At 40.6% G+C, this 22,998-nt stretch overlaps 1 protein-coding gene across 1 annotated transcript in view; it reads left to right on the top strand.

Annotated features, from left to right (window-relative positions):
* The window catches only part of TMC1 (transmembrane channel like 1), a 134,477-nt gene that overhangs the window by 68,143 nt on the left and 43,336 nt on the right, over positions 1-22,998 (top strand). Inside the window, exons 7-9 of the mRNA XM_071220517.1 lie at positions 10,878-10,984; positions 13,536-13,634; positions 21,691-21,833. Coding sequence (XP_071076618.1) covers positions 10,878-10,984; positions 13,536-13,634; positions 21,691-21,833 — 349 coding nt within the window. The remainder of the gene's footprint in view (positions 1-10,877; positions 10,985-13,535; positions 13,635-21,690; positions 21,834-22,998) is intronic.

The following is a 22,998-nucleotide window of genomic DNA, read 5'->3' as shown; positions in this document are numbered from 1 at the left end:
CCTCTGTTTCCCCATTTGGAGTCTCCACAAAATTCAGAGTTTAACTGGTTACTATACAAGACCATTTTCAACCCAACATTCTATAATTTGTAAGTCACCATTAGTTTTAGAATTATATGGGGTCACGATGGCACCGTTGGCAGACATGGTTTGCCTCTTCACACAACCACATCAAAATTCCACCTAAACTATAGAACAACCATCCCTCAGAACTGTCAGAAATCAAGTTGAATGGAAGTCTGACAACTATGGAATTAAACAAACCACGTCCATCCAGACTGGTAGGAGGGGCAGAGACATGGAATGGGCTGGTCCTTCTCCTGTGTGTGGTAGATAAAAATTTGGGAGGGATATCTTGGGAGTGAAGAGTCACAGCCCCATACCAAACACTCCAGCCTAGGGTTCCAGTGCCAGGAAGATAATTCCCCACAACTTCTGGCTGCAAAGACCAGCAGGGATTGAGTTGGTAGAAGAAAATTCTGGAGCCCTGAGAAGTTCTTTTAAAGAGCCCACACATGGACTCACCTACTCAGACTTATTCCCTCTGAGCTCCAGCAGCAGGGTAGCAGCTTGAAAAGCACCAGTGGCATAAAGGGAGAAACTGGTGTCTGGTATCAAGGCAAGCAGAGGCCATTGTCTCTTTTCTAACCCTCCCCCAACAGAACTGACAAACTGGTGTCATATCTGAGACTCCATCAACCTGGCCAACATTGTTTGACCTGCCTTGGAGATCCCCAGAGACTCTGTCCCACCCAACTTACAGGCCCACCCAAGCTACTTTTCCATATGAATGGTTGGTCTTGGCTCATGCTTCACAACTTCCTAAATCCTATCAAACAAGCAACAGCTGGCCTCAGTGAGCCTCAGGCCCAGCACTAGCAGCAGCCAGCCTAGATTTACAGCTTTGCTTTGCCTGGGAATCTCCAATACCAGCACAAGTAGCAGCCATCTCAGATTGCTTTATAGCTCAGGCAGGGTGGCCCCAGGAAAAACACAGGTAGGGGCAGACATTGGCTTGTACCACCCAGGAAACCCCATGGCCAGTGCACCCATTGGATACCTACAGACCATGTCGTAGCACCACCACCCTGCCCTTGCACGGCTGATCCTCCACAGAGGACAGAGGTTGGTGGTCAGTGGTCACAGCCAATCCTTGCAGTTGACTTCCCTGGGAAACACCCTCCCATTGACCTGCCAGCAGCAACCAAGGGTCAACTACAAGAGGAGGTTGTACTCAACTCACATGAAGGGCACACCTCAAGTACCCAGCTTGGGTGATAGGGGAGGCTGTGTCACTGGACCCTACAGGACACTTACTAAATTAGGCCACAGTACCAAGAAATGGAGTCAAAGTAGCTCTACATAATACATAGAAACAAACATAGTGAGGCTGCCAAAATGAGGAGATGAAGAAACATAGCCCAAATGAAAGAACAGATCAAAACTCCAGAAAAAGAGCTAAATGAAATGGAAATAAGCAATTTCTCTGATGCAGATTTGAAAACACTGGTTATAAGGATGCTCAAGGAACTTAGTGAGGACCTAAACAGCATAAAAAAGACCCAGTCAGAAACAAAGAGTACACTAATTGAAATACGAAGAATTTATACGGAAACAATAGAGTGGATGAATCTGAGAATCAAATCAATAATATGGAACATAAGGAAGCAAAAAACAACCAATCAGAACAATAAGAAGGAAAAAAAATCTGAAAAAATGAGGACAGTATAAGCAGCCCCTGGGACAACTTCAAGTGGTCCAACATTCACATCATAGGGGTGTCAGCAGGAAAAGAGAAAGAGCAAGAAATTGGAAATGTATTTGAAAAAATAATGAGAGAAAAATTCCCAAATTTTATTAAGGAAATAGACATGCAAGTCCAGGAAGTACAGAGAGTCCCAAACAAGATGGACACAAAGAGGACCATACCAAGACACATCATAATTAAAATGCCAAAGGTTAAAGATAAAGAGAAAATCTTAAAAGCAGAAAGAGAAAAGCGGACAATTAACTACAAAGGAGTTTCCATAAGACTGTCAGCTGATTTCTCGAAAGGAACTTTGCAGGTTAGAAGGAACTGGCAAGAAATATTCAGTCATGGAAAGTAGGCACCTCCAGCCAAGATTGCTCTACCTAGCAAAGCTATCATTTAGAATCACAGGGCAGATAAAGAGCTTCCCAGACAGGAAAAAACTAAAGGAGGTTGTCATCACCAAACTATTATTATATGAAATGTTAAAAGGAGTTATTCAAGAAAAAGATCAAAACTATTAATTATAAAATGGCAAAATATACAAATCTATCAACAATTCAATCTAAAAAACAAACTAAGCAAAGAAGAACAGAAACAGAATCATAGATACAGAGAGTGTTTGATGGTTGCCAGATGGGAGGAGGGGTGTGGGGGGAATGGGTGAAGAGGTAAGGGGATTAAGACGTACAAACAGGTAGTTGCAGAGTAGTCATGGGGATGTAAAGTACAGTGTAGGAAATGGAGTAGCCAAAGAACATATACACATAACCCACTGACATGAACAGTGGTGGGGGGATTGCCTGAGGGAGTGAGGAATGCTGGGTGGAGGGGGACAAAGGGGTAAAATCAGGAGAACTATAATAGCATAATCAATAAAATATAATTTAAAAAAGGAAGTATATGTAAGCATATGACATTCTTTATACTTTTGAGTATAAATAATTGAAACTGTTAAATAAAAAACAGAATTATATTAAGAAAGGCCTGCATAATTTACATTTTTGCAAATTCTTTTCAGAAAAATGGAAGTTAAATGAGTACCTTATTTATAAAGTATATATTTTACATTAGAAAACTAATACAAATTAGTTTTCCCTTAAAGAAATGACCATTTAATCTTACAAAAGATTCAGAAATCTTAATAATTTCCTTTAAATCATCTAACATCACATAATCTAACATCTAATCATCACAAATTATTTTTAAACACTATACATATAATACTTCATTTAATCTTCAGAATAAGCTGACTTAGTTAATTGAGCACTGAGTGTTTGCCATTACTAGGCGGGTTTCTAGGCACAGGAGATGCTGGGCTGACAAACACAGGTAAAACTCTGCTTTCATTGGTTTTTACACGCAAGTGAGTAAATGTGTGTGTGTGTAGACAGATCATAAAAGATAAGCAATTACATTATGAAGATAATTATGGATTGTGGTAAGTGCCATGTTTAAAAGAGGAGCTTTTGAGCTCTACTCTCAGGAGTCTTTCTAATCCAACTCTCTGCTCAATCTCTAAATAAATACTGAACAGATACTTTTTAAATCTGGTTTTAAGAGTCTCCAATTACCAGCCTTCATTGAGTTTCCACAAAGGCCTGTGCAATAATTGACAGAATCAAGAGGGGAACTGAAATTAAGTCTACAACTCATGCTCTTTCCATCTTGGTTCCAGTGAGACCTGGTACTCACCTGATGACTCCCAACTTTTTTTTCACATAAAAGATAGGTTTGATAACTCTTACCACCAAGGGATGCTGTGAGATTCTGTATTCCATGGGGATGCCATGAACTTTCACTGTTACACCATCCTTGTAAAGAGGCCACACCTAGAACTAGAACCCCAGGGTTACCTGAAGTAATTCACATCACTAACTACACTGCGTTGCTTATTTTACTGAAGAAGCAGTATATTGTACTCCTGTGAAATATAATCTATACTCACTGTGAACCTAACATCACTAGTAAAGCCATGGATAAAATCATTGAATATCTTTCAAGCTGGAGATTATAAGTTTTTTCCAGAATCAAAATCTACTTCTTCCTAATAGAATACAACATCAAAATTAAGGTGTCATTGACCTGTTTTTCAGACTGGAAAGATCTTCAGGTAGGCACAGAGTTTAAACCACATGTTCCTTTGCTAGCTTAAGGGCTCCAGAAAATAGAAATCAAATTTGCCTCATTTAACTCTACCCCTAGACCAGTTCGGAAGTAAGTACTTTTTATCCTAGCCTAACAAGATGGCATTTACAGCGAACTCATACAGCAGGTGATTTAATTGGTCTTTTCTCATTTAGAAATGTTCACATTTATCTGCTTGTCTTGTTATCCATCTGTTCAACAGGCAATTATACATGATGATAGACTACAAATTACTTTGCCTTAATAATAACTAACCAGAGGGAGAAGTGAAATCTTAACCTTAATTTAAAAGAAACACAAGAAACTTCTGGAACAAGAATACTGCATAAGCTCAAGACCTCACATTAATACATACCAAAGACCTTGTTTTACTGTCTTAATAAAGCACTATAGAAAAAGTATTTATTAGTTAGAGAAGAAAAGAATTAGTAGTTTATGGGTACCATCCAAATGTGTAACTTTGATTGGCCTTAGTTGATTGATGGATATTATCTATATCCTTTCAGACACACATATTCATTGTATATTTATTCGATATAGCATAGTTTTTTAAAAAATTGAACTATGATTCTATTTGAGGAGAAAGATAGCACTGTGGTTAAGAGAGACCTAGATCTGGCATCAAACACATATAGGTCAAGACTACTTGGCTCCATCGTTTACTACGTATGTAGCTACGTATACAACCCTGGCTCCATCACTCACTGAGTGAATAACCTATGACCTTAAGTCTCTGTAAAATGGGAGTGTAATAATTCTTTCTTGCAGGGGTTTGATGATGGTTAAATCAATTAATATGCAGAGATCCAATAGGTATTTGAAACAAAGATTCATTAAATGATAGCTGTAATTATTACGAATGAAGTCTTGGTTCAGTAATGTCCCTGTTTAAGTTTTTAATCCCCCATCCATACAGTGGGACTAATGATACTTAACCTCACCAGGTTCCAGAGGCAGTAAAATGAGTTGATGCTGATAAAGTTCTCAGTTTACATAATTGATTATCGATATACAGGGTGGGGCAAAAGTAGGTTTACAGTTGTTCATATAGCAAGTAATACAATAATCAATAAATAATAATACAAGAATAAACTCTGTGTTTTGCATACTCACAACTCTAAACCTACTTTTGCCCTACCCTGTATGTTAGCTGTTATTATTATTATTACTAACTCGTACTCTTTACGAGAATATATAAATTTTAGTTGAGAGACTAAGTACATGGAAATGACTCTTTAGTTATGCTTTTTTAGCCACACTATATTAAGATTTCTGCTTTTAGTGAATGCCAGTGTTACTCAACAACCTTCAGCAGGAAAGAATGGCTAGGATAAATGGACATGAGAGGGAAGACTTTCTTTTTCATTTTTGTGTTCGGAGAGGGAAGGGTCTTATGGAGACTTAACAACGACCAGTTGATTTGTTTTCTCTCTTTTAAGCTCTTTGTTTTGTTATTGCTCTTGCGTCTTTGCCAGTGATAAGTATCATGTGGAAGGAACACTGTTTTCTGGATTCCTCTGTGTTTTGTCCTACAATCACTCTGGTTTTAATGAAATCTATTTCCCTGCAATTCATTTTCTTTACATGTAGGATTCAGTAAAGAAAACCGATAGATATGACTTCTCTATTTCCAAATAAAATTGTTGTGAAGCCACTTGCAATATTCCAAATTGAACTTTGGAATCCTTGGGGTCCAAAGCATATTTAATCTATAACATATATGGATTACATAGGGGGAAGGGATACTTTCTGAAACATTTTAATTTGCTCTCTCTCTTTTTTTAATGTTTATGTATATTTACACTCTATATGCAACTTAGAAAACTCATTTGCCAGGGGTTGTGCTTTAGGGGTTGAAAGAGATAGAGGGCTGTGGTACTAACTAGAAGATAAAATATAAAAGGAATGAAGTAAGGAGGGAAAGAGGGAAGGAGGGAAGGAAGGATGGAAGAAAGAAGGAAGGAAGGAAGGAAGGAAGGAAGGAAGGAAGGAAGGAAGGAAGGGCCTGTATCCTGGGCTTGGAGCTCTACATCAGAGCATCTCAAGTGTGATTCCAAGGAAAAGCTTACCCTAGATACCTAGAGACAAGGTTCTTCTTTAGCTGATGAGTAACTGTAACAGTTAACAAGCTGGAAGTCCACTGCTTTCAATAAAACATGGCGAGTGAACCTGGCTGAGGCAGACCTCAGGTAGTCGTTACCAGAGAACATAGATAACAGCCATGAAATGATATGAAATCACTGGGAGCCAGGTGAATGATCAGATGTCCTGAGGGAGGCAGATCTGCTTTACCTTTCTGCACACGGTCCAGTGCATCTGGTTACAGAACATGGGGGCCGGCGGGGGGGGGGGCGTGCTTTAAAACCACACACTTTTAGAAATCTTGCAGAACTCTGCACTGCCCTACAAATGAATCCAAATATTCAGACTTCAAACTACTTGATTTCTTTTGAAATATATACTTAGACGTTGACTTCCTTTTAAGTTTATATAAAAACCGTCTCTGAGTTTAAGTATGATGGTACCCAAAGAACAGACTGAGTTCCAGAAATAGAGGTAGGACTCTCACATGAGTGTGGCCTCACCTTAGTGAGCAGGGGCTGCGATTTGCTCCACGTGAGCCTTCCTCCTCCTGTAATGTTTTGAAGACAGTGGGCTCAAGGAAACCATTGGTCACCAGAGGGGTTTAGCTAAATGAGACAGGGCAAAGGGGTTAATGCAGCAGTTGGCCAAAGCTGTTCATTGTTCTCCTTGGGCAACTGAAAATGAGAATTGGGAAGACTGGAAAACTAGGAACTTGATGCTGAAATTTAAGTGAAAATCAAAGGAGCTTTGGCTTTTGTAAATCTATGAAATCTTAGCCTGAGACTTCAAATTCCTGTTTTATTCATCCTTTATTCATTCTCTGATTTAAGAGAATGCTTTTATTTATTTTTTTCTCATTCAAAAAGCATTGAACAGATCACTCCACTTTTTACTGTGTGGGGCAGGTGTAAGTTCACAAAACATTTTTGCCTGTCCTCTCCCAACTCATTCCCCAGAGTTGAAGTGATTTCTCAAAGATCAAAATTGCCCTCTAGCCACCATTGCTTAACAGCTGTCACTGATTTCTCATCACATTTAAAATAAAATCCTCACTTTTTTCCTTGTCTTAGGAGGCCCTACGCAATGTGGTTTGGCTTCTTGTTTGTAGTGCTCCTATCTCAGGCCTTAGGTTTGTTCCTCAGTTGTCGTGAGTTCTTGCTTGCCTCGTGATGTTTGTTCTCAATTTTTCCTCTGTTTGAGCTGCCCTTCCCCAGCCGGGGGCATTTCTACCTCTTCCTCCAACGTCAGATCTCTGCTCAGATGTTACCTTTTCTGATTCACCTTTCTGACCAATCTGTCTAAAGCAACCCCTCTCAATACTTTATCCTCCTTTTTGTGGAACCCATCTGGCTGTAACTATATATATTTATATATTTATTACATATTATATATAAAAGTTATAGTAATATAATTATGTCATATTACATATATAATATATGATGCATATACGATCCATTCATGTGTATTATTCATCATCATATACATACACATAATATGTAATGTATAATATACATTTAATATATATTATATATCATATACATATACTATATGATGTGTACTGGAATATGTGATATATAATATATTTTGATAAATATATTTCGTTATTTTTAATATGTAAATTCCTACATATGTGTTGTTTTACACTTCACTAAAATGTAAGTTGTATCAAGACAGTAGCCCGGTGTGTGACATTGTGCTTCGCATCCAAGATAACCCCTGACAGAGTATACTTAGTAAGGATGTGTGAAGTGGGTGAAGAACTTCAGCATCTACACTGTACTCGTAAAATGCAGTGATGTGGGAAACAGCACAGGACGGCCTGTAGGATGGCCATTTTTAAGGGATGTGGTTAGCTTTTTGAGAATGATATTGTTTGCCTGTGAAAAAGGAGGAAGAAATACAGCAAATATGTATAATTATGTATAATGATAGCTAACTACTGGCCAGGCAGTCGTGATCACTTTACACATATTTGTTCACTTAATTGTATTTACTCGAGGAATAAAATGGGCTCTCCAGATGACAATCCTAGCTGCCAAGCAAAAAGCAGTTTTTCCTTGGATGGACTCTAAGTTGTAGGTCATAATCCTTTTACACAACTACAGCTGAGCACTTCCATCATGATTCGTATTTTCTCTTCCTAGATAGGAAAAGAATGCCAGAGACTGGAGTGTGGAAGGAGCAAATGTGTCACAAGGAGCAGATTTATTTTGGAAGGCATCAAGGCATAGCTTTTGTTTTGTCCTTTCAACTATTAGTTTTTATTTTTTTCTTAATAAACACAATACCATACTAGCTTCAGGTGTACACTCCAGTGACCACATGTCATGTAACTTACGAAGTGCTCATCCTGACAAACCCCGCACCCATCCGACACCACACACGGCCGGTAGGACACTGGAACATACTCCCCATCCCCATGACCACTCCACAATAATCCACTTCTCAATCCTTCACCTTTTTCACCCATCCCCTTAACCCCCACACACCCGCACCTGGCAACCACCAAAATGTTCTCTGCATTCACGAGTCAGTTTCTGTTCTGCCCATTCACTTATGTTGACTTTCAGATTTAGTTGTTGATAGATATGTATTTATTGTCATTTAATTGTTCCTATTTTTTATCTTTCTTCCTCTTCTTCTTCAAAAAAAGCTTTAATATTTCTTGTAATACTGGCTTGGTGGTGATAAATTCCTTTAGCTTTTTCTTGTCTGGGAAGCTCTTTATTTGTCCTTCGATTCTAAATGATAGCTTTGCTGGGTAGAGTAATCTTGGTTGTAGATCTTTGCTTTTCATCACCTTGAGTATTTCTTGCCATTCCCTTCTGGCTTGCAATGTTTCCATTGAATGATCAGGTGACAGTCTTAAGGGAGCTCCCTTGTAAATAACTAAATGTCTTTTGTAGCTTTTAAGATTTTCTCTTTGTCTTTAACCTTTTTCACTTTAATTATGATGTTCCTTGGTGTGGGCCTCTTTGGATTCATCTTGTTTGGGATTGTTTGCATTTCCTGGACTTGTGTGTCTATTTCCTTCACCAAGTTATGGGAGTTTTTTGTCATTATTTTTCAAATAGGTTTTCAATATCTTGCTCTTCCTCTCTCTCTCTACTTCTGGCACCCCATGATGCAAATGTTGGTATGCTAAAGTTGTTCCAGGGGTACCTTACACTATCCTCATTTTTTATGGATTCTATTTCCTGCTCTGATTGGATATATTTTGCTTTCCTATATTCCAAATTGCTGTTTTGATTCTTGGCTTCATCTACTTTACTCTTGATACCTAAATTATTCTTTATTTCAGTTAGTATAGCTTTTGTTTCTGACTGCTCATTTTTTATTGTTTTCATGTCCTTTATTACGCTGTTGAAGTTCTCTCTAAGTACATGTAATCTTCTTTTAAGTTCATTCAGCATCCTTATAACTAGTGTTTTGAACTGGGCATCTAGTAGATTATTTGTTTCCATTTTGTTTCTTTTTCTGGAGTTTTGTTCTGTGTCCCTGTTTGGATAGCATGGCCTAATGATGTAGGTACCCTGTAGGGTCCAGTAGCACAGCCTTACCTATCACCCAAGCTGGATACTTGTGTTGGCTGTGTACACCTTCCTCTTGTAGTTGATTGTTGTTAGCAGGTCAATGGTAGGGATTTACCCAGGCAGATCACCTGTAAGGACTGTCTATAGCCACTGACCATTGACCTCCAACCACTGTGGATGATCAGCCATACAAGGGATTACACCACAGAGCAGGAGTTACCTCAGCAGGGCTCTGGTGCCCACTGAGTCTGCTCTTTGAGTGTTTCACTTATGGAGGTGATCCGGTGGTACTTTCATATGATCTGAAGCTGTGCACTGAGTACACTGGCTCTGAGGCCTCCCAGGAGGTATAGGCCAAGGTCAGCTGCCACTTGTGTTCTGCCCAAGACCATTGGGCACAAGCTACAAAGTGATGAGCTGATGGCTTCTCTGGTGCTGGGCTTGGAGGTAACCATGTGAGGCCAATCTGCAAACCAAGGCCAGCTGCTGCTAGTGTCAGGTCTGAGGCCACTTAGCGAGAGGTATGGGGAATGCTAAGGCCAGATTCTTCTTGTTTGAGAAATTTTATGAAATTGCGAAGCATGAGCCAAGACAAGCCATTAGTATGGGAAAGCCACTAGAAACAGCTTGTGTGGGCCCACAAATTGGGTGGTGTGGGGCCTCACGGAATCACCAGGGCAAGGCAAACGGTGTGAGCCAGGTTGATGGAGACTGAGATACCCGCTTGCCAGCTCTTTGGGGTGGGATCTCAGAAATGGAATAATGGCATCTGCCAGCACTTTTGTCTGGCAGAAAGTTACTGCAACCCCAGCTCTCGCCCTGATGCCAGATAATTATGTTCCTCCTTGTATGTCCCTGGTTCCTTTCAAGCTTCTGCTTCAGTGCTGAAAATCAGAGGGAGTGAGTCTGAGTAAATCCATGTGGGCTGTTTAAGTAGAACTGCCCGGGACACTAGAAATCCTCTGTCTCTCTCAGCCACCATCCCTGCTGATTTTTACAGCCGGAAGTTATGGGGATTTTTCTTCCTGGCACTGGAACTCTGGGCTGGGAACCTTGGTATGGGTCTGTGTCCCCTTTATCCTCAGTGGGGAACCTCTGCAGCCAAGAAATCCCTCCTGATTTTTGTCCACCACACACAGCTCACTCTGTATCTTCAGCCCTCCTACCAGTATTGATGTGGCTTCTTCTATAAATCCCTAGTTGTAGGACTTTCATTCAGCTAAATTTCAGGTGGATCTAATGATGGTTTTCTGTAGATTAGTTGGAATTCTGTTGTGGTTATGGGAGGATTCGAGGACCACATTTACCTACATTGTCATCATGACTGGAAGTCCTCAACATCTTAATTTTCTTTTGAACAGGTCAGTTTGGCTCATCAGTGGCTTCATACTTCCTCTTCTTGAGATGGATGTACGGAGTAAATATGGTTCTCTTCATCCTGACATTTAGCCTCATCATGTTGCCAGAGGTAAGACTCTGACTTCCAGTTTATAAAACATGCTGCAGCAAGTTTCTTATGTGATCATTCTCTTAGCAAAGCTCTTTTTTCTTTAAGTATATAATTTCTGACTGGTTATATCCACCCTTAGAGTTGTAGTATTTGTGGCAAAATTAAACTTCAAAATGGTGCCCATGGGCCAAAAGTCCTAACCTTTGTTCCCAAAGGTTTGTGAACCTCCTGAAATTATACAAAATGTAAAATGTCATGTCTCTATTTACGTGCACATTATTATGTGGAAAGGTTCGCCAGTTTCCCAAGGTCGTCCCTGTTCCCAAATGTCTGTTGCCCAAGAGGAAGGCTTTGACATCATGTGAGCTGTAATTGTTTTCCCAAGTTTGCTTTGAAAGAAATGCATCTTAATTCAACTCAAGGCATCCAGCTTTTCTCTAGCAAAAAACCACAAAGTGAGCAATTTCTTTCCATATGTGAAGTAGGATAACACAGACACACACACATACAATGGGGTGTCTGATGTGGAGAGAATCAGCTAAAGCAGAGAAGCGAGAGTGAGGTTGGGACCCTCACCCATGTGCAGTTAAATGACTCAGAGCTCTTTGGATGCTTACCCCACAAAAATTGAGTTAGGCTTCATTTAACTTGAAAAGGTCTTTTGAAGTACGGGTATTTCAAAGCCAGTCTGATCTGTACAACACTGAAAACAGCCAGAGATGGTGGTGTAAGTTTGTATGTCCATGGCCTGAAAGCAGGGCTCACCTCTGTATCCACCTCCCATCAGCATAACGACACTGATAGTGCCTTACATTCATAATGGGGTTTTGCTTGTTATAAGTGAGAAACACTTTCCTTTCTTTGACTTAACGGGCCTCACAACAGATTTATGAGGTAGACTCTAAAAGTTTTTGTTCCATTTTTAAAAAATGTGAAAATTGAGTCCATAATGCTTATTGGATTTAGCTAGCATCTCAGAGTGAATTTTATTTTGGATTTTGCACCCTAGTCCACTAGTTTTACAAATCCTGAGAAAATTCTGGGGATTCTACGGCTATCTGGCTCGTGGAAGACAGTGGACACAGATCAGAAGTCCTGCACGGTTCACCTCCCAAGCAAAAATTTTCAGGCGATACAGCAAAATGTGTGTATTTTATCTATTTCAAATTGACCCCAGCTTTATTCTTACTCATCTCTCTAAGGGAACTTGAAACTTCAGCACTGGCTACTATGACACTCCTTAGTGTCAGACTCAGGGTAAATATCCAGGGAGATTTATCAGCAGCATTCACTGTTTCCCCGTCCCATGCTGCCTCCATGTGGAGGAAATGAAAGGTTGTAGCTAATTTGTTCCAACTGCACGAAATTGCAGAATTCCTAATTAGCATGTAGTGGAGGGAGCTGATATGTGTTTGATTGGATTAGATGCTGAGGAGCATCCTGTTTCCTGGGCAGTAATTACCAACTCCAGCAAAAGAACAGAAGAGGATGGGCACCCTGTGTGCTGACTTGATAGAACCACAGAGGCCAGGGCTGGTCATGTCCTGCTGACAAGTCTCCATTTTTCAGATCCCTCCCCCCAGCAGCACCACTCAGTGTTCCTGTGGGGTATATACCTTTCTGCCCACAGTTCCCGTGTCCCTGGGAAAACGCTAATGCTTTTGGTCCTCTGTGGCCTCCAGCTGTGGGGTGAGACAGAGCAGGTGGGACTCAGCCTCTGTTCTGTCCAGTCCCAGGAAGGCAGAGGGGCTGCAGGGCTGCCATTAAAGCAGAGCAGCTTGTGTGGAAGGAGGGATTAGGGGCTGATTTCTAGCCCTTGCCCAGCCAGGCTTTGCACCCAGATTTCCATCCACATTCATCCTCTACCCCCAGCCCCGGGGAAGGGAAGTTTTCATCTCACAAAAGAAGCAGCATCTGCTTGGCAAGCCATGTGTGTACCCTGGGGATAGAGGGGTGCTTTTCCCAGTTCTCACCAAGGCTCCTTATAGGATACTATACTTGCCCTCTTACTGGATGGCTCCACCCCTAGTAACTTCTCTTCTAATCCCATAGCACAAGATCAGGGCAGTAAACCGGAATTAGTGGTGAGGCAGGTATCATGATCAGGGTGCAGTCAGTCTCTTTGTCGTCACCCACAAATTCTATGAGTGCTTCTTTTGAGAGCTCTGTTCCTTGACATGAAGGAGAGATTCTTCTTCGACCCCAAACCCATATGAAGATGTAGGTAGTATGATTTTCTAGAACACTGAAGTCCCCCAAAGCGACTCTGTCTTTTCCAGACCTCTCCTAAATGAGACCAGTTTGGAGGTGTTGGTGGGTAGCCTTCTGGGCAATGTGGTTGGCCCAGCTGCCGGTGGCCCACTGAACTCAAAATGCAAGGTCCTTACACTCCCTTTGTTCCTAATTCTGAATTTAATAGTAGATTCCCGGAAAATGGGACCCCACATGGAGATGTACAGTTCTCATGAGAAGGCTTCAGAAGTACTTTTAAACAAAACAATTTGTGATCACATGTGTGGTTCAGACTTTGTTTCCAATTGTTAACTGCTTTCTTTGCCTTTCCCTCTAGTACCTCTGGGGTTTGCCATATGGCAGTTTACCTAGAAAAACAGTTCCCAGAGCTGAAGAGGCGTCTGCAGCGAACTTTGGTGTATTGTACGACTTCAATGTAAGTGTCTCCACACAGCTGTGTCGGTAGGAGGATGGATTTTCCTTATTCTCAAACCATGGCCTTCTTTGCTGGGGCTGAGTGAAGGTCTTAAGAGAGATGCTTTTGCCCCTGTTAAAAAAAAATGAAAGAAAAAAAGTGAATAGGGTTTGGTAATATGATATTATGATTAATGGGAACATAGAGATTACTGAATGAAAGTGAGCCCAGAGTTAAAAGACTTCAAGCAAATATTCTTATCTCTGGCTTTGGAAAAGAACAAAGGAAGAGTTTGCAAAAGTGCTTTTTGGAAATCTTGTTGGGTTCTTAGGAAATTAGAGCTTTTACATTACATATTAACCTCTTCACTTCCTGAGCAAGTCTATTTAGTATTACTGAATAGTAAATATCAAATAAAGCTAAATATTAAATACCAAGCAATACTATATTCTAACTTCTAAATAATACTAAAATGAGGGTCACTCTATTGTGGTACCCAAACGAGGATCACTCCACTGTAGTACCAAAGTGAGTATTACTCTCTCAACTCCCCGGGGTGAGTTTTATTGTTGTGATAGAAATTCACCCCTGCCCATTGAAAAATCATTGTGGAGTGTGATTCAGGTATGTGACACATGATCTTTTAAAAATAGTGTCAAGATTGGAGGTGTTTGAAAGTATAGAGGATGAAAAAGTAGCAAAGTAGAGATGGGAGAATTGATGATTCAAGGAGTTTTTGACAAGTAGCAAATGAGAATAACATTTTATGTAGAATGGGGAATGAAGAAAGGCAAGAAAAACAATAAGCAGTCTTCACGTTTGTAATGTTAATATGTCTATTTCATATGTCTTGAATTCTGTTTTCAACCCCCCTAAATTGTGAGCTTCCTAAAGAGGGGACACATCTGCTGTATCTCCTTAGACACCCTTATATCCTCAGCCATAGAGGTGCAATGAATCCCGTTGAGTGGCAATTTGAGTGAGGGGGAGGGTTTGTGGAGCCTTGAGATAAGACCCATAGACATTAACTTATGTGAGCAGTACCAGCAAATGTTCCCAGCCTGTGAATAAACAAGGCAAAATATAGAATAAGCACAGGGGCAGGCCCTACTCTGTGGCATTTGGAATCTGAACTCACCCATCACTTGGAATGTTTGTTTCAATTCGTCATTTATGCATAAAATATAAATATGCCTTGGTTTTACAAGGATGAATGTGACATAATTCTTGACCTCAAGGTATTCATGAGAGCAGAAGAAAGACATATGGGCCACTAGTATACAGTATGTTATGTACTGAGTTAACAAAACGAAGTACACGTTACTGGGGAGCCCTGAGGAGGTGGTTGATATTTTGTTTGGGAATATCTGGGTTTTTTTTTATAGTAGATGGCCTCTGAGTTAGCTTTTCCTTCTTAACATTCATTTCCCTTTTTTATTACTTCTTACTTCTTCCATTTCTCTCTCTACCTGCCCTCTTTTACTTAAATTTCCAAAAAAGATATTACTACTCCCCCCTGAAATAATTTTGATTTCTCAATTCTCTTCCTCTGATTAGCAGATAATAAACGCAAGTCTGGTTAATAAGAGTAAGAATAGTAATATCATTGGCATTTTCTGATGGTTGGCATATCAGAGAAAGGAAGAACTGAAAATATGAACAAAAGGCTTTTTGATTTTTAAACATATTTCTGAAGTTTAAGCACATATACATTTGTCAAATAACTGAAATTAAAAGTTTTGGGCCCTGGCTGGTGTGGCTCAATGGATTGAGTGCTGGCCTGTGAACCAAAGGGTCGCCAGTTCAATTCCCAGTCGGGGCACATGCCTGGGTTGCGGCTAGGTTCCCCGTAGGGGGTGCATGAGAGGCAACCACACACTGATGTTTCTCTCCCTCTCTTTCTCCCTCTCTTCCCCTCTGTCTAAAATGAATAAATAAAATCTTTTAAAAATTAAATAAATAAAAAGTAGTTTTAAAAAAAGTTTGGGGGAAAATGTCCATTTGAGATTTGGAAGATATTAATCAATTGAAAAAGATGAGGAGGAAGGGCTTCTATGATATTAACATTCCTTTACAATTCTAAGTCTGCCTGAAAATGATTCTAAGGCAATGAAGGAATGTCAAAAGGTCAAGAAAAAATAAAAGTGATATTATTCATGTTTAGGCTTTCTTAACTTTTCTGCATACTGTAACCACTGAATTGTTTGCCATGTATCACAAAATAAGAGATTTTTAGCGACAGAAGTGTCCTTAGAGATCTTTCATCCCATGTCCCACATTATAAAGTTAGGGAAACTGAGTCGCAGAAGTGAACATTCAGGATTTTATGGCTAATGAGTGACTCCTAATCTATTGCTTTATTAGTAATTTAGTAATTTTAGTAATTACTAATTCTATTAGTAATTTTTCTGCATTAATTTCCAATTGCCTTCTCACTGAATGTTCCTGGCATAGAAACTAACTTCATTTAATGCTCTATCTTCCTCACAAAGGGAGAAGGAGTTGAAGCAGCTGGACCCCATTTTTACCTTTTATACTAAACTTGCAATTTCCAAATTAGCTTCCCAAATAGAATGACAGGTTTGATATTTACTCTTGCCTGAGTTCTTTACTTGATCATCTGAACAATTACCTCATAAAGGAGCCTGCTCTGTTATTACAAGATGATCTAAGTGGACAGCCCAGGATTCCATCCATCATGACACCATGGAGGAAGCTATTGGCCAAATGTCCTTGAGATCCCTGACAACTCAGAACGCTGCACTTGCAGAGATGCCAGGGGGAAAGACACGTTTCAGGCCCAGGACAGAGATGACCGGTGCCTGAACAGTCTAATCAGTCCACAGATTCATTTGTTGCATCTAAGATTAATATGCCAGTTTAGCTAACAACATATATAAACACAGGAGAAGAGAAGCAGAAGAGATGATAGAACATAGTTAATAGATACCCCTTGTGGTAGAGGGGGCTATAAAATGGAAAGGGACAAAAATACCTTTAGGATGGAGGATGGAGGATGGAGGTGCGGGAGGTTGTAACGAGCTGCTTCTCTCTTGATCTTCATTTTGGAAATCTGAAACTTCCTCCTGAAATCCCCTCCTCGATAGAGTATCTCCTTAGAGGCTCAGTATTCTGTCACTGATAAGCACATGTCAAAACTCATCCAAATTCTTTTTAATTAATAGTAGTCAATTACCATTTGATATATGCCAGGTCAGTCAGTCTTATGGCTTCACAAAGTCACCATTTACAATGCACCATATTTTTAATCCTTTTATTGAGTACCTCATGATTGATCTTAATGATAAGGGAAAAGTATATTTTATTAAAATAGTAAGAAATAGGGAGATTATCTAACATGTATGCTACGAATCAAATTAGCAGAAATGGTATCATTTGAAGCTGTAGAATTAGAAGAGGGAGTTTAAGTCAGTAGGAGGAAGACGCATGTGTTGGCAAGATACTTGGAGATGCAAGGATGATGTAAAAATGACAAAGGGGAAAAGACTGTATAGTTTTGATATTCTTGTCAGGGAAAGAGAGGAAGGAACTGAGGTGGAATTTGGAAGGAGCTTGAGCTGATATCACACCGTGAGATCACATGGGTAACGATTCGAATTGTGAATAAAGGGAAATACATTTAGCTTCCCAGCTTGAGGGCATCTTGTACATTGCATATGGATAAATGGTACATCAGCCTTTCCTCCCCTGCTCTGCTTGTCTGCATGGATGCGGGAGGTGGGGGAAGCTCTTTTATGTGTTAATCAGGCCCATATACTACATTTTACAATAACCCTTCAAGATAATGGTCAATAATCATTGTGTAGTTGAGGGAATTGGGACTCAGAGAAGTTAGTTTGCCAAAGACAGCACTTATAGTTAGAGGAGACACTGAAATTCAAGCCAAAATGTGGCTGACTTTAATGTCAAATTGTTTTACTCTAACATGTCATTCAAAGCCTATTCCCCTGCCCTGCCTACTTTTACCACGTGTCTTCCTTGAGGTCTATACTCAAGGGACACTGTCACAGACATTTTGAATGTTAATAGCAGTTTAGTTCTCTATTTTACCAGCATCAACAGTTTTTGTTTTTAAAGTAGTGATCTTCCAAAAATGAGAACATCTCCTCTCAGACATAACTGTTATCTTAAGTTCCTTCATCTCTTATTGTCCTGACCACATTTAGAAGAGAGATTTTTATCATTCATATATGGAATAACACATCAGTTCCAATGCAATTTTATTTTTAAGGGGTCCTTTGGAAATAGATACCAGAGCAATATTAGTTGCAGGAAAATTGGGGGGGGGAGGGGTGACTGTAAGTGAGGCGGGGGAGATGCTCAGAATAGGTGGGCAGTGTCTTCAGATGATGCGGAAGCATGGAACCGACTTGGACAGGACTTTACTGTGCTCGTTTGAAACTTGGCTCTGGCTGTGGTTTCTCTGACATGGATTTTGGGGCGGGAGAGAGCTCCCACATGGAAAGCCATGCGTGCTGACATGGAAACCGAATAGAACCTTGGCTGGGTTAGGATTCCTTGCTATTTTAGTCACTTCCAGATCTCTGCTGTTGGAGTTTTAAGAAAAGAAGAAAAATGTGTAGAGTGTGGTGGGTCAGCTGAGTAGAAGGCGAGGGGTGTCCCTCTGATAAGCCTTTCAACTTGTGTTTAAAGTCATTCCCCAAGACGGATTGGGTAAAGCTCTTTAAAATTGCGCTCTTCAGTAGTGCCTCTCACTGACACACTTAGACGCATATGTAGCAACAGACAAACTGAAGAAGCATTTGTAAAATAATCAGGATTCAAAAAAAGTGGGGCCCTTACCACTCTGAATATGATCTAACATTTATGGAGTACCAGCCACTGAACATACGTTGAATGGTGCGTACCCCAGATGAGCTAGCTGCCCCAGGAGCTATTGTTGCCAACCTAGCAAGTTCACCAGATGCTTGCTGTGTTTTTCCTTTCATGTTGTTTTGGAGGTATCTTTTAATCCTAGTATTGTCATTGTGAATTAGAAAAAGATGTCAGATTGTAATATTTATAAATGTGGAAAGGAGGCTCTCTGAAATCTTTTCAAGAAGGGTACCTGGGTCTTTTCCAAGAGGACCTGGAACTACCAGGGACTGATCCAGGGGTATAGGCCAAAAGTCCCTGCTGAGTTGGTAGTGTTTCCTTGTCTCTGTTTTACTGGGAAGATATGGTGCTTGCATCACACACGGCCTGGTAGGCAAAGCAAACGCAGGGGAAGCAATATAATGCAGAGGTTAAGTATATGGGGTTTGAATTGGACAGACCCAGTCCAACTCAGACTCAGTCATTTAGTAGCTATGTGGACTTGGACAAGTCCCTTCACATCTCTAAGGCTCAGTTTCTTCATCTGAGTTGGCTGGGGAGGTGCATATGTGGCGAGGGAGCGGTAAATAACACCCCCCCCCACCCCCCGCCCCGTCCAACCAGCTTGTGAGCTAATCAGAGATAAGGCAAAGGTGGAGGTCAACATGTCACCTTTATTATTGTTAAAGCAGGTGTTAAAGAATGGGGTATGTTTTTATGGGCCAATGGGCCTCCCAGCCAGGCATTTCTGCCCAGCAGCCCTAGACCAGAAAAGGCCTTGCCCTGCAGGGTGGAGCACAGCACATGCTCTTTCGGAAAGAGGCTGAGTGGTGGCCCGTGTCATCCCCATCTGTTCACCCACCACTCTGCTCTCAGGAGGTTGCTCCTCTCTGGGGCTAGCAGGAGGCAGTGCAGAGAGGCTGGGAGTGGTACATTTATGGATCTTCTGCATATGAAAGAACCCATCAAGGGTTGAGGAAAACTGTTTCCCCTGACAGTAGCAACTTCCTTGTTTTCTTGTGAGGATTCTGTGAGATGAAGTCAGGTTTTCAGCAAATGCTAAGTGCTCAGCAAAACTTATTAACTGATATTATTACTACAACCCTTATCACCAAGTGTCAGGATGGAAATAAGGAAAGGAGGTAAGGGTCAGTTACAGGGAATAGTGGAGGAGTGTATACAATGAATGCCTTATAGTTACAAAAAAATAAGTAGATCAGAATCTCTCTAAACTAGACAAGGGGCCAAGTCCCTGTACTTTCCAGGTTCTGTTAGTTAATGTTCCCCAGGGACAAGAGGGCCAGTTTGAAGGTTCTGGACAGGGTAAAAGGAGATTGGATTTAAAATAGCTGAGCAGAAACAGGGACCTTACCTAGATAAATGTGAAGGAAGAAGATGTCATGGAACCAAGTGTAGGGAAATCCTCCCAGTGATTATTCTCCTGGGAAGGTGTCTGAGTCTTGGCCTGTTGGCCAGTTCTGGTCTATTTGGTTTCCTATCCCGGGCACAAGATTAGGCCACTTGCTTCTCCTATTTGAGGTTTCTACTCGTTATTAAGCCCCAAATTGTCTTTTAGGGTTGTATTTATTTTTTTTCTTGAGCTGAAAAATGAAGATACAGGCAGAAAAGGTGCAAGGAACCACTTTGGCTTTTATCTATAACCCTCCCATCCCATCCTGACCCTACTTAAGCCCATGAGCTCTTCTGAGATTCTTCTGGACATTTCCCCCCCTGCTAATTCTTAGAGTATTAGAAAACAAATTTGCTGCTAATCTGGAAAGCAATTGTTTTTCTAGATCTCCATTGGCCTTTGATTTCATCTAGGCACGATCTTTGTTTAAGGCAATTTTCTAAATTACCTCTCTTAATTCTTCCTTTGGAAATTAGCATTCAGGACACTTCTTCCTCCTTCTCCTCCACCCTTCCCCCTCCCACTTCCTCTCCTCCCTTCTTCAACAGTAGGCTTCAAAGTCCCTGGCTTGGTATAAATGATGTTAAAATCAGACAGTTTGATTTTCTAAGGTTCAAGGGTGATTCACAACCTAAAGAGGAAGCTCCACATTAACAAGTTATTGTCTCACCACTTTACAAAGCATAGTAACTTTAAGTTATTGCAGAGAGATGAAATCAGAGAAGAGCTCTGAAAGTAGATATATAGCAATACAGAAACAATGCTTCCATGCTGAGAGTGAAAAACACAGTGGACAAGAGAAAGCGAGAAAGGTGAAAATGCCAGAAAGGAAGCAGCATCAGAGTATGCCAATGTTCTCCATGTGTTCCATGCAGGTGGCTTTGGGAAGTGGTGATTCTAACCCTGGTGGGTGAGTTTTAGGAAAAAGCATATAATTACATAAATAAACATGCTTGTTAGGAGAGAATGCTGCAATGGTCTTGATGAATAGAAGGCTGTGCAGAGAGCTTCCAGTGTCATCTCCTCTGTTCCTCGTCTGGACTAAGACAGGGCTTCTGTGTTTTAAGAGGACCAATCTAACTGTGGCTGTGGCCAGAAGGGAAAACCTGCTGTAACAACCTGGGGAAACATGTTTCAGGCCCTCCCCCCCTATTAAGCAAGCTCTTAAAATTAAAAATCTAACAACACTATGAAGTGTGTTTTTTAATTGAATTTATTGAGGTAACATTGGTTAGTAAAATTATATTGTTTCAGATGTACAATTCTATAATACATCACCTGTATATTTTATTGTGTGTTCACCACCCCTAAGTCAAGTCTCCTTCCATCACCATTTATCCCCACTTTTACCTTCTTCTACCTCCCCTGACCCTATTCCCTTCTGGTTACCCCCAGGCTGTTATCTGTATCTATGAATTTTTTCATTTCTTTTCTTTTCTTTCCTTTTTTTTTTTTTGGCTTAATTCCTTCATCTTTTCACCCACCTCCTCCCCTTTGACAGCTGTCAGTCTGCTCTCTATCCACGGGTCTGTTTCTCTTCTGTTTTGATGTTTCAGTCAATGGGCATTCCATGGTAATGGCTCCACAGCTGAGCAAACCTTTATTTGATGAAAAATTGGGTCTATTTAGAAGTCCCTGAATTTTGAGTAAACCAAGAGACTGCCAATCAATGTGGCAGCTGAAACATTCATTCTGTGAAGCAAAACAATGGGCCCCTGTCAGAGCCACCTCCCAAGTTTGAAAATTAATGTCATTCCTCTAAAAAGTCCATCTTGTTTTTTGAGTTGCTCTATACAGCATCTGCTAAGTGGCTTTGTTGTTGGATTTTAGGGCTTGGCGCAATATTCCGTCCTCTTTTATGGCTATTACGACAATAAGCGCACAATCGGATGGATGAATTTCAGGATGCCGCTCTCCTATTTTCTGGTGGGGATCATGTGCATTGGATACAGCTTTCTGGTTGTCCTTAGAGCGTAAGTTTCATTGGTCTCTTGCGAAGCAAGCAATGACTTCTGGAATCAAACGGGAGAATGGATATAATTTTTTTGTTTTACATTTAGAGGATGCAGAGTCTGTGAGATAAAATGTCATTTTAATACTGACACTAAAGTTAGACTGGGACAACTTCCAAACAAAAGGGTTGAACACAAGCTCAGGCCGTTGGCTCATTTCACTGGGCTACACCTACAGCTGCATGCCCACCCTGGGGTTAAGCCTATTTCTAAAATGTGCCTCTTTGTACTTCTAAGTGTGAATCAATGTTGCAAACAAGACAGGGAAACAGCTGCTGACCCCTTGTTTTGTGTACAGAGAAGTTTGTGACTTGCAGAATCAGTTCAACAGGCAGAATCTGTTCTTCTCTGTTCATTTCGTGTGTGTCTATGTGTTTTAAAGCCAGAATAATCACTCATCCAAAAAATTTCAGCTGCATAAGGCAGCAAAAACAAATGGCCCCATATGAGATTGTCATGATCAAATGTATAATCATGGTTTGTCTTGGAAAGGATTTATTAGAGTATGAGGAAGAACTTTATTGGGGAACGGATGGAACAGTGGTTCATTTTTCTCCCTGTCTGAAATACACAGGGTGGGGCTAAAGTAAGTTTACAGCTGTTCATATGGAAAATAACACAATAATTGATAAATAATAATACAAGTATAAACTCTGTTTCACGTACCCGTGACTGTAAACCTACTTTGTTCCCCATCCTGTATTTGTAATATTCTGCTTAAAGACACTGCAGAAACCTAGCCCAGCTGGTTGGGGCTATGACCTACTGTTTAGCCAATTCTCTGAACTATCTTAGGAGGAGCTGAGACACCTCAGTTAATGTCCCAACTCTTTTATTTGACTCTGCACAGCCAGAATGGGCCATTTGCTTCATTTCAGGGAAGGATCTCTGCCTGAGGGTCCAAGTCACACTGAGCAGGAGCTCTGGACCTGTCTCTGACATGCTTTGTGTCTTGTTCCTGTCATTCTTAACTGGTTCCACCAAAGAACACTGTCATATTTAGTTTTCAAGCCCTTTCAGGTCATGAAAAAAGCCTTAATGGATACCCCGCATCAAAATATTTATGTACTGTCCAAGTATAACCAGAGATCCTAAATATTAGGTATCTAGCTCCCTGATAAGTCCT

Source organism: Desmodus rotundus, chromosome 1 (assembly GCF_022682495.2).
Source record: "Desmodus rotundus isolate HL8 chromosome 1, HLdesRot8A.1, whole genome shotgun sequence".
Lineage (NCBI taxonomy): Eukaryota > Metazoa > Chordata > Mammalia > Chiroptera > Phyllostomidae > Desmodus > Desmodus rotundus.
This window is presented reverse-complemented; position numbering and strand designations above follow the sequence as displayed.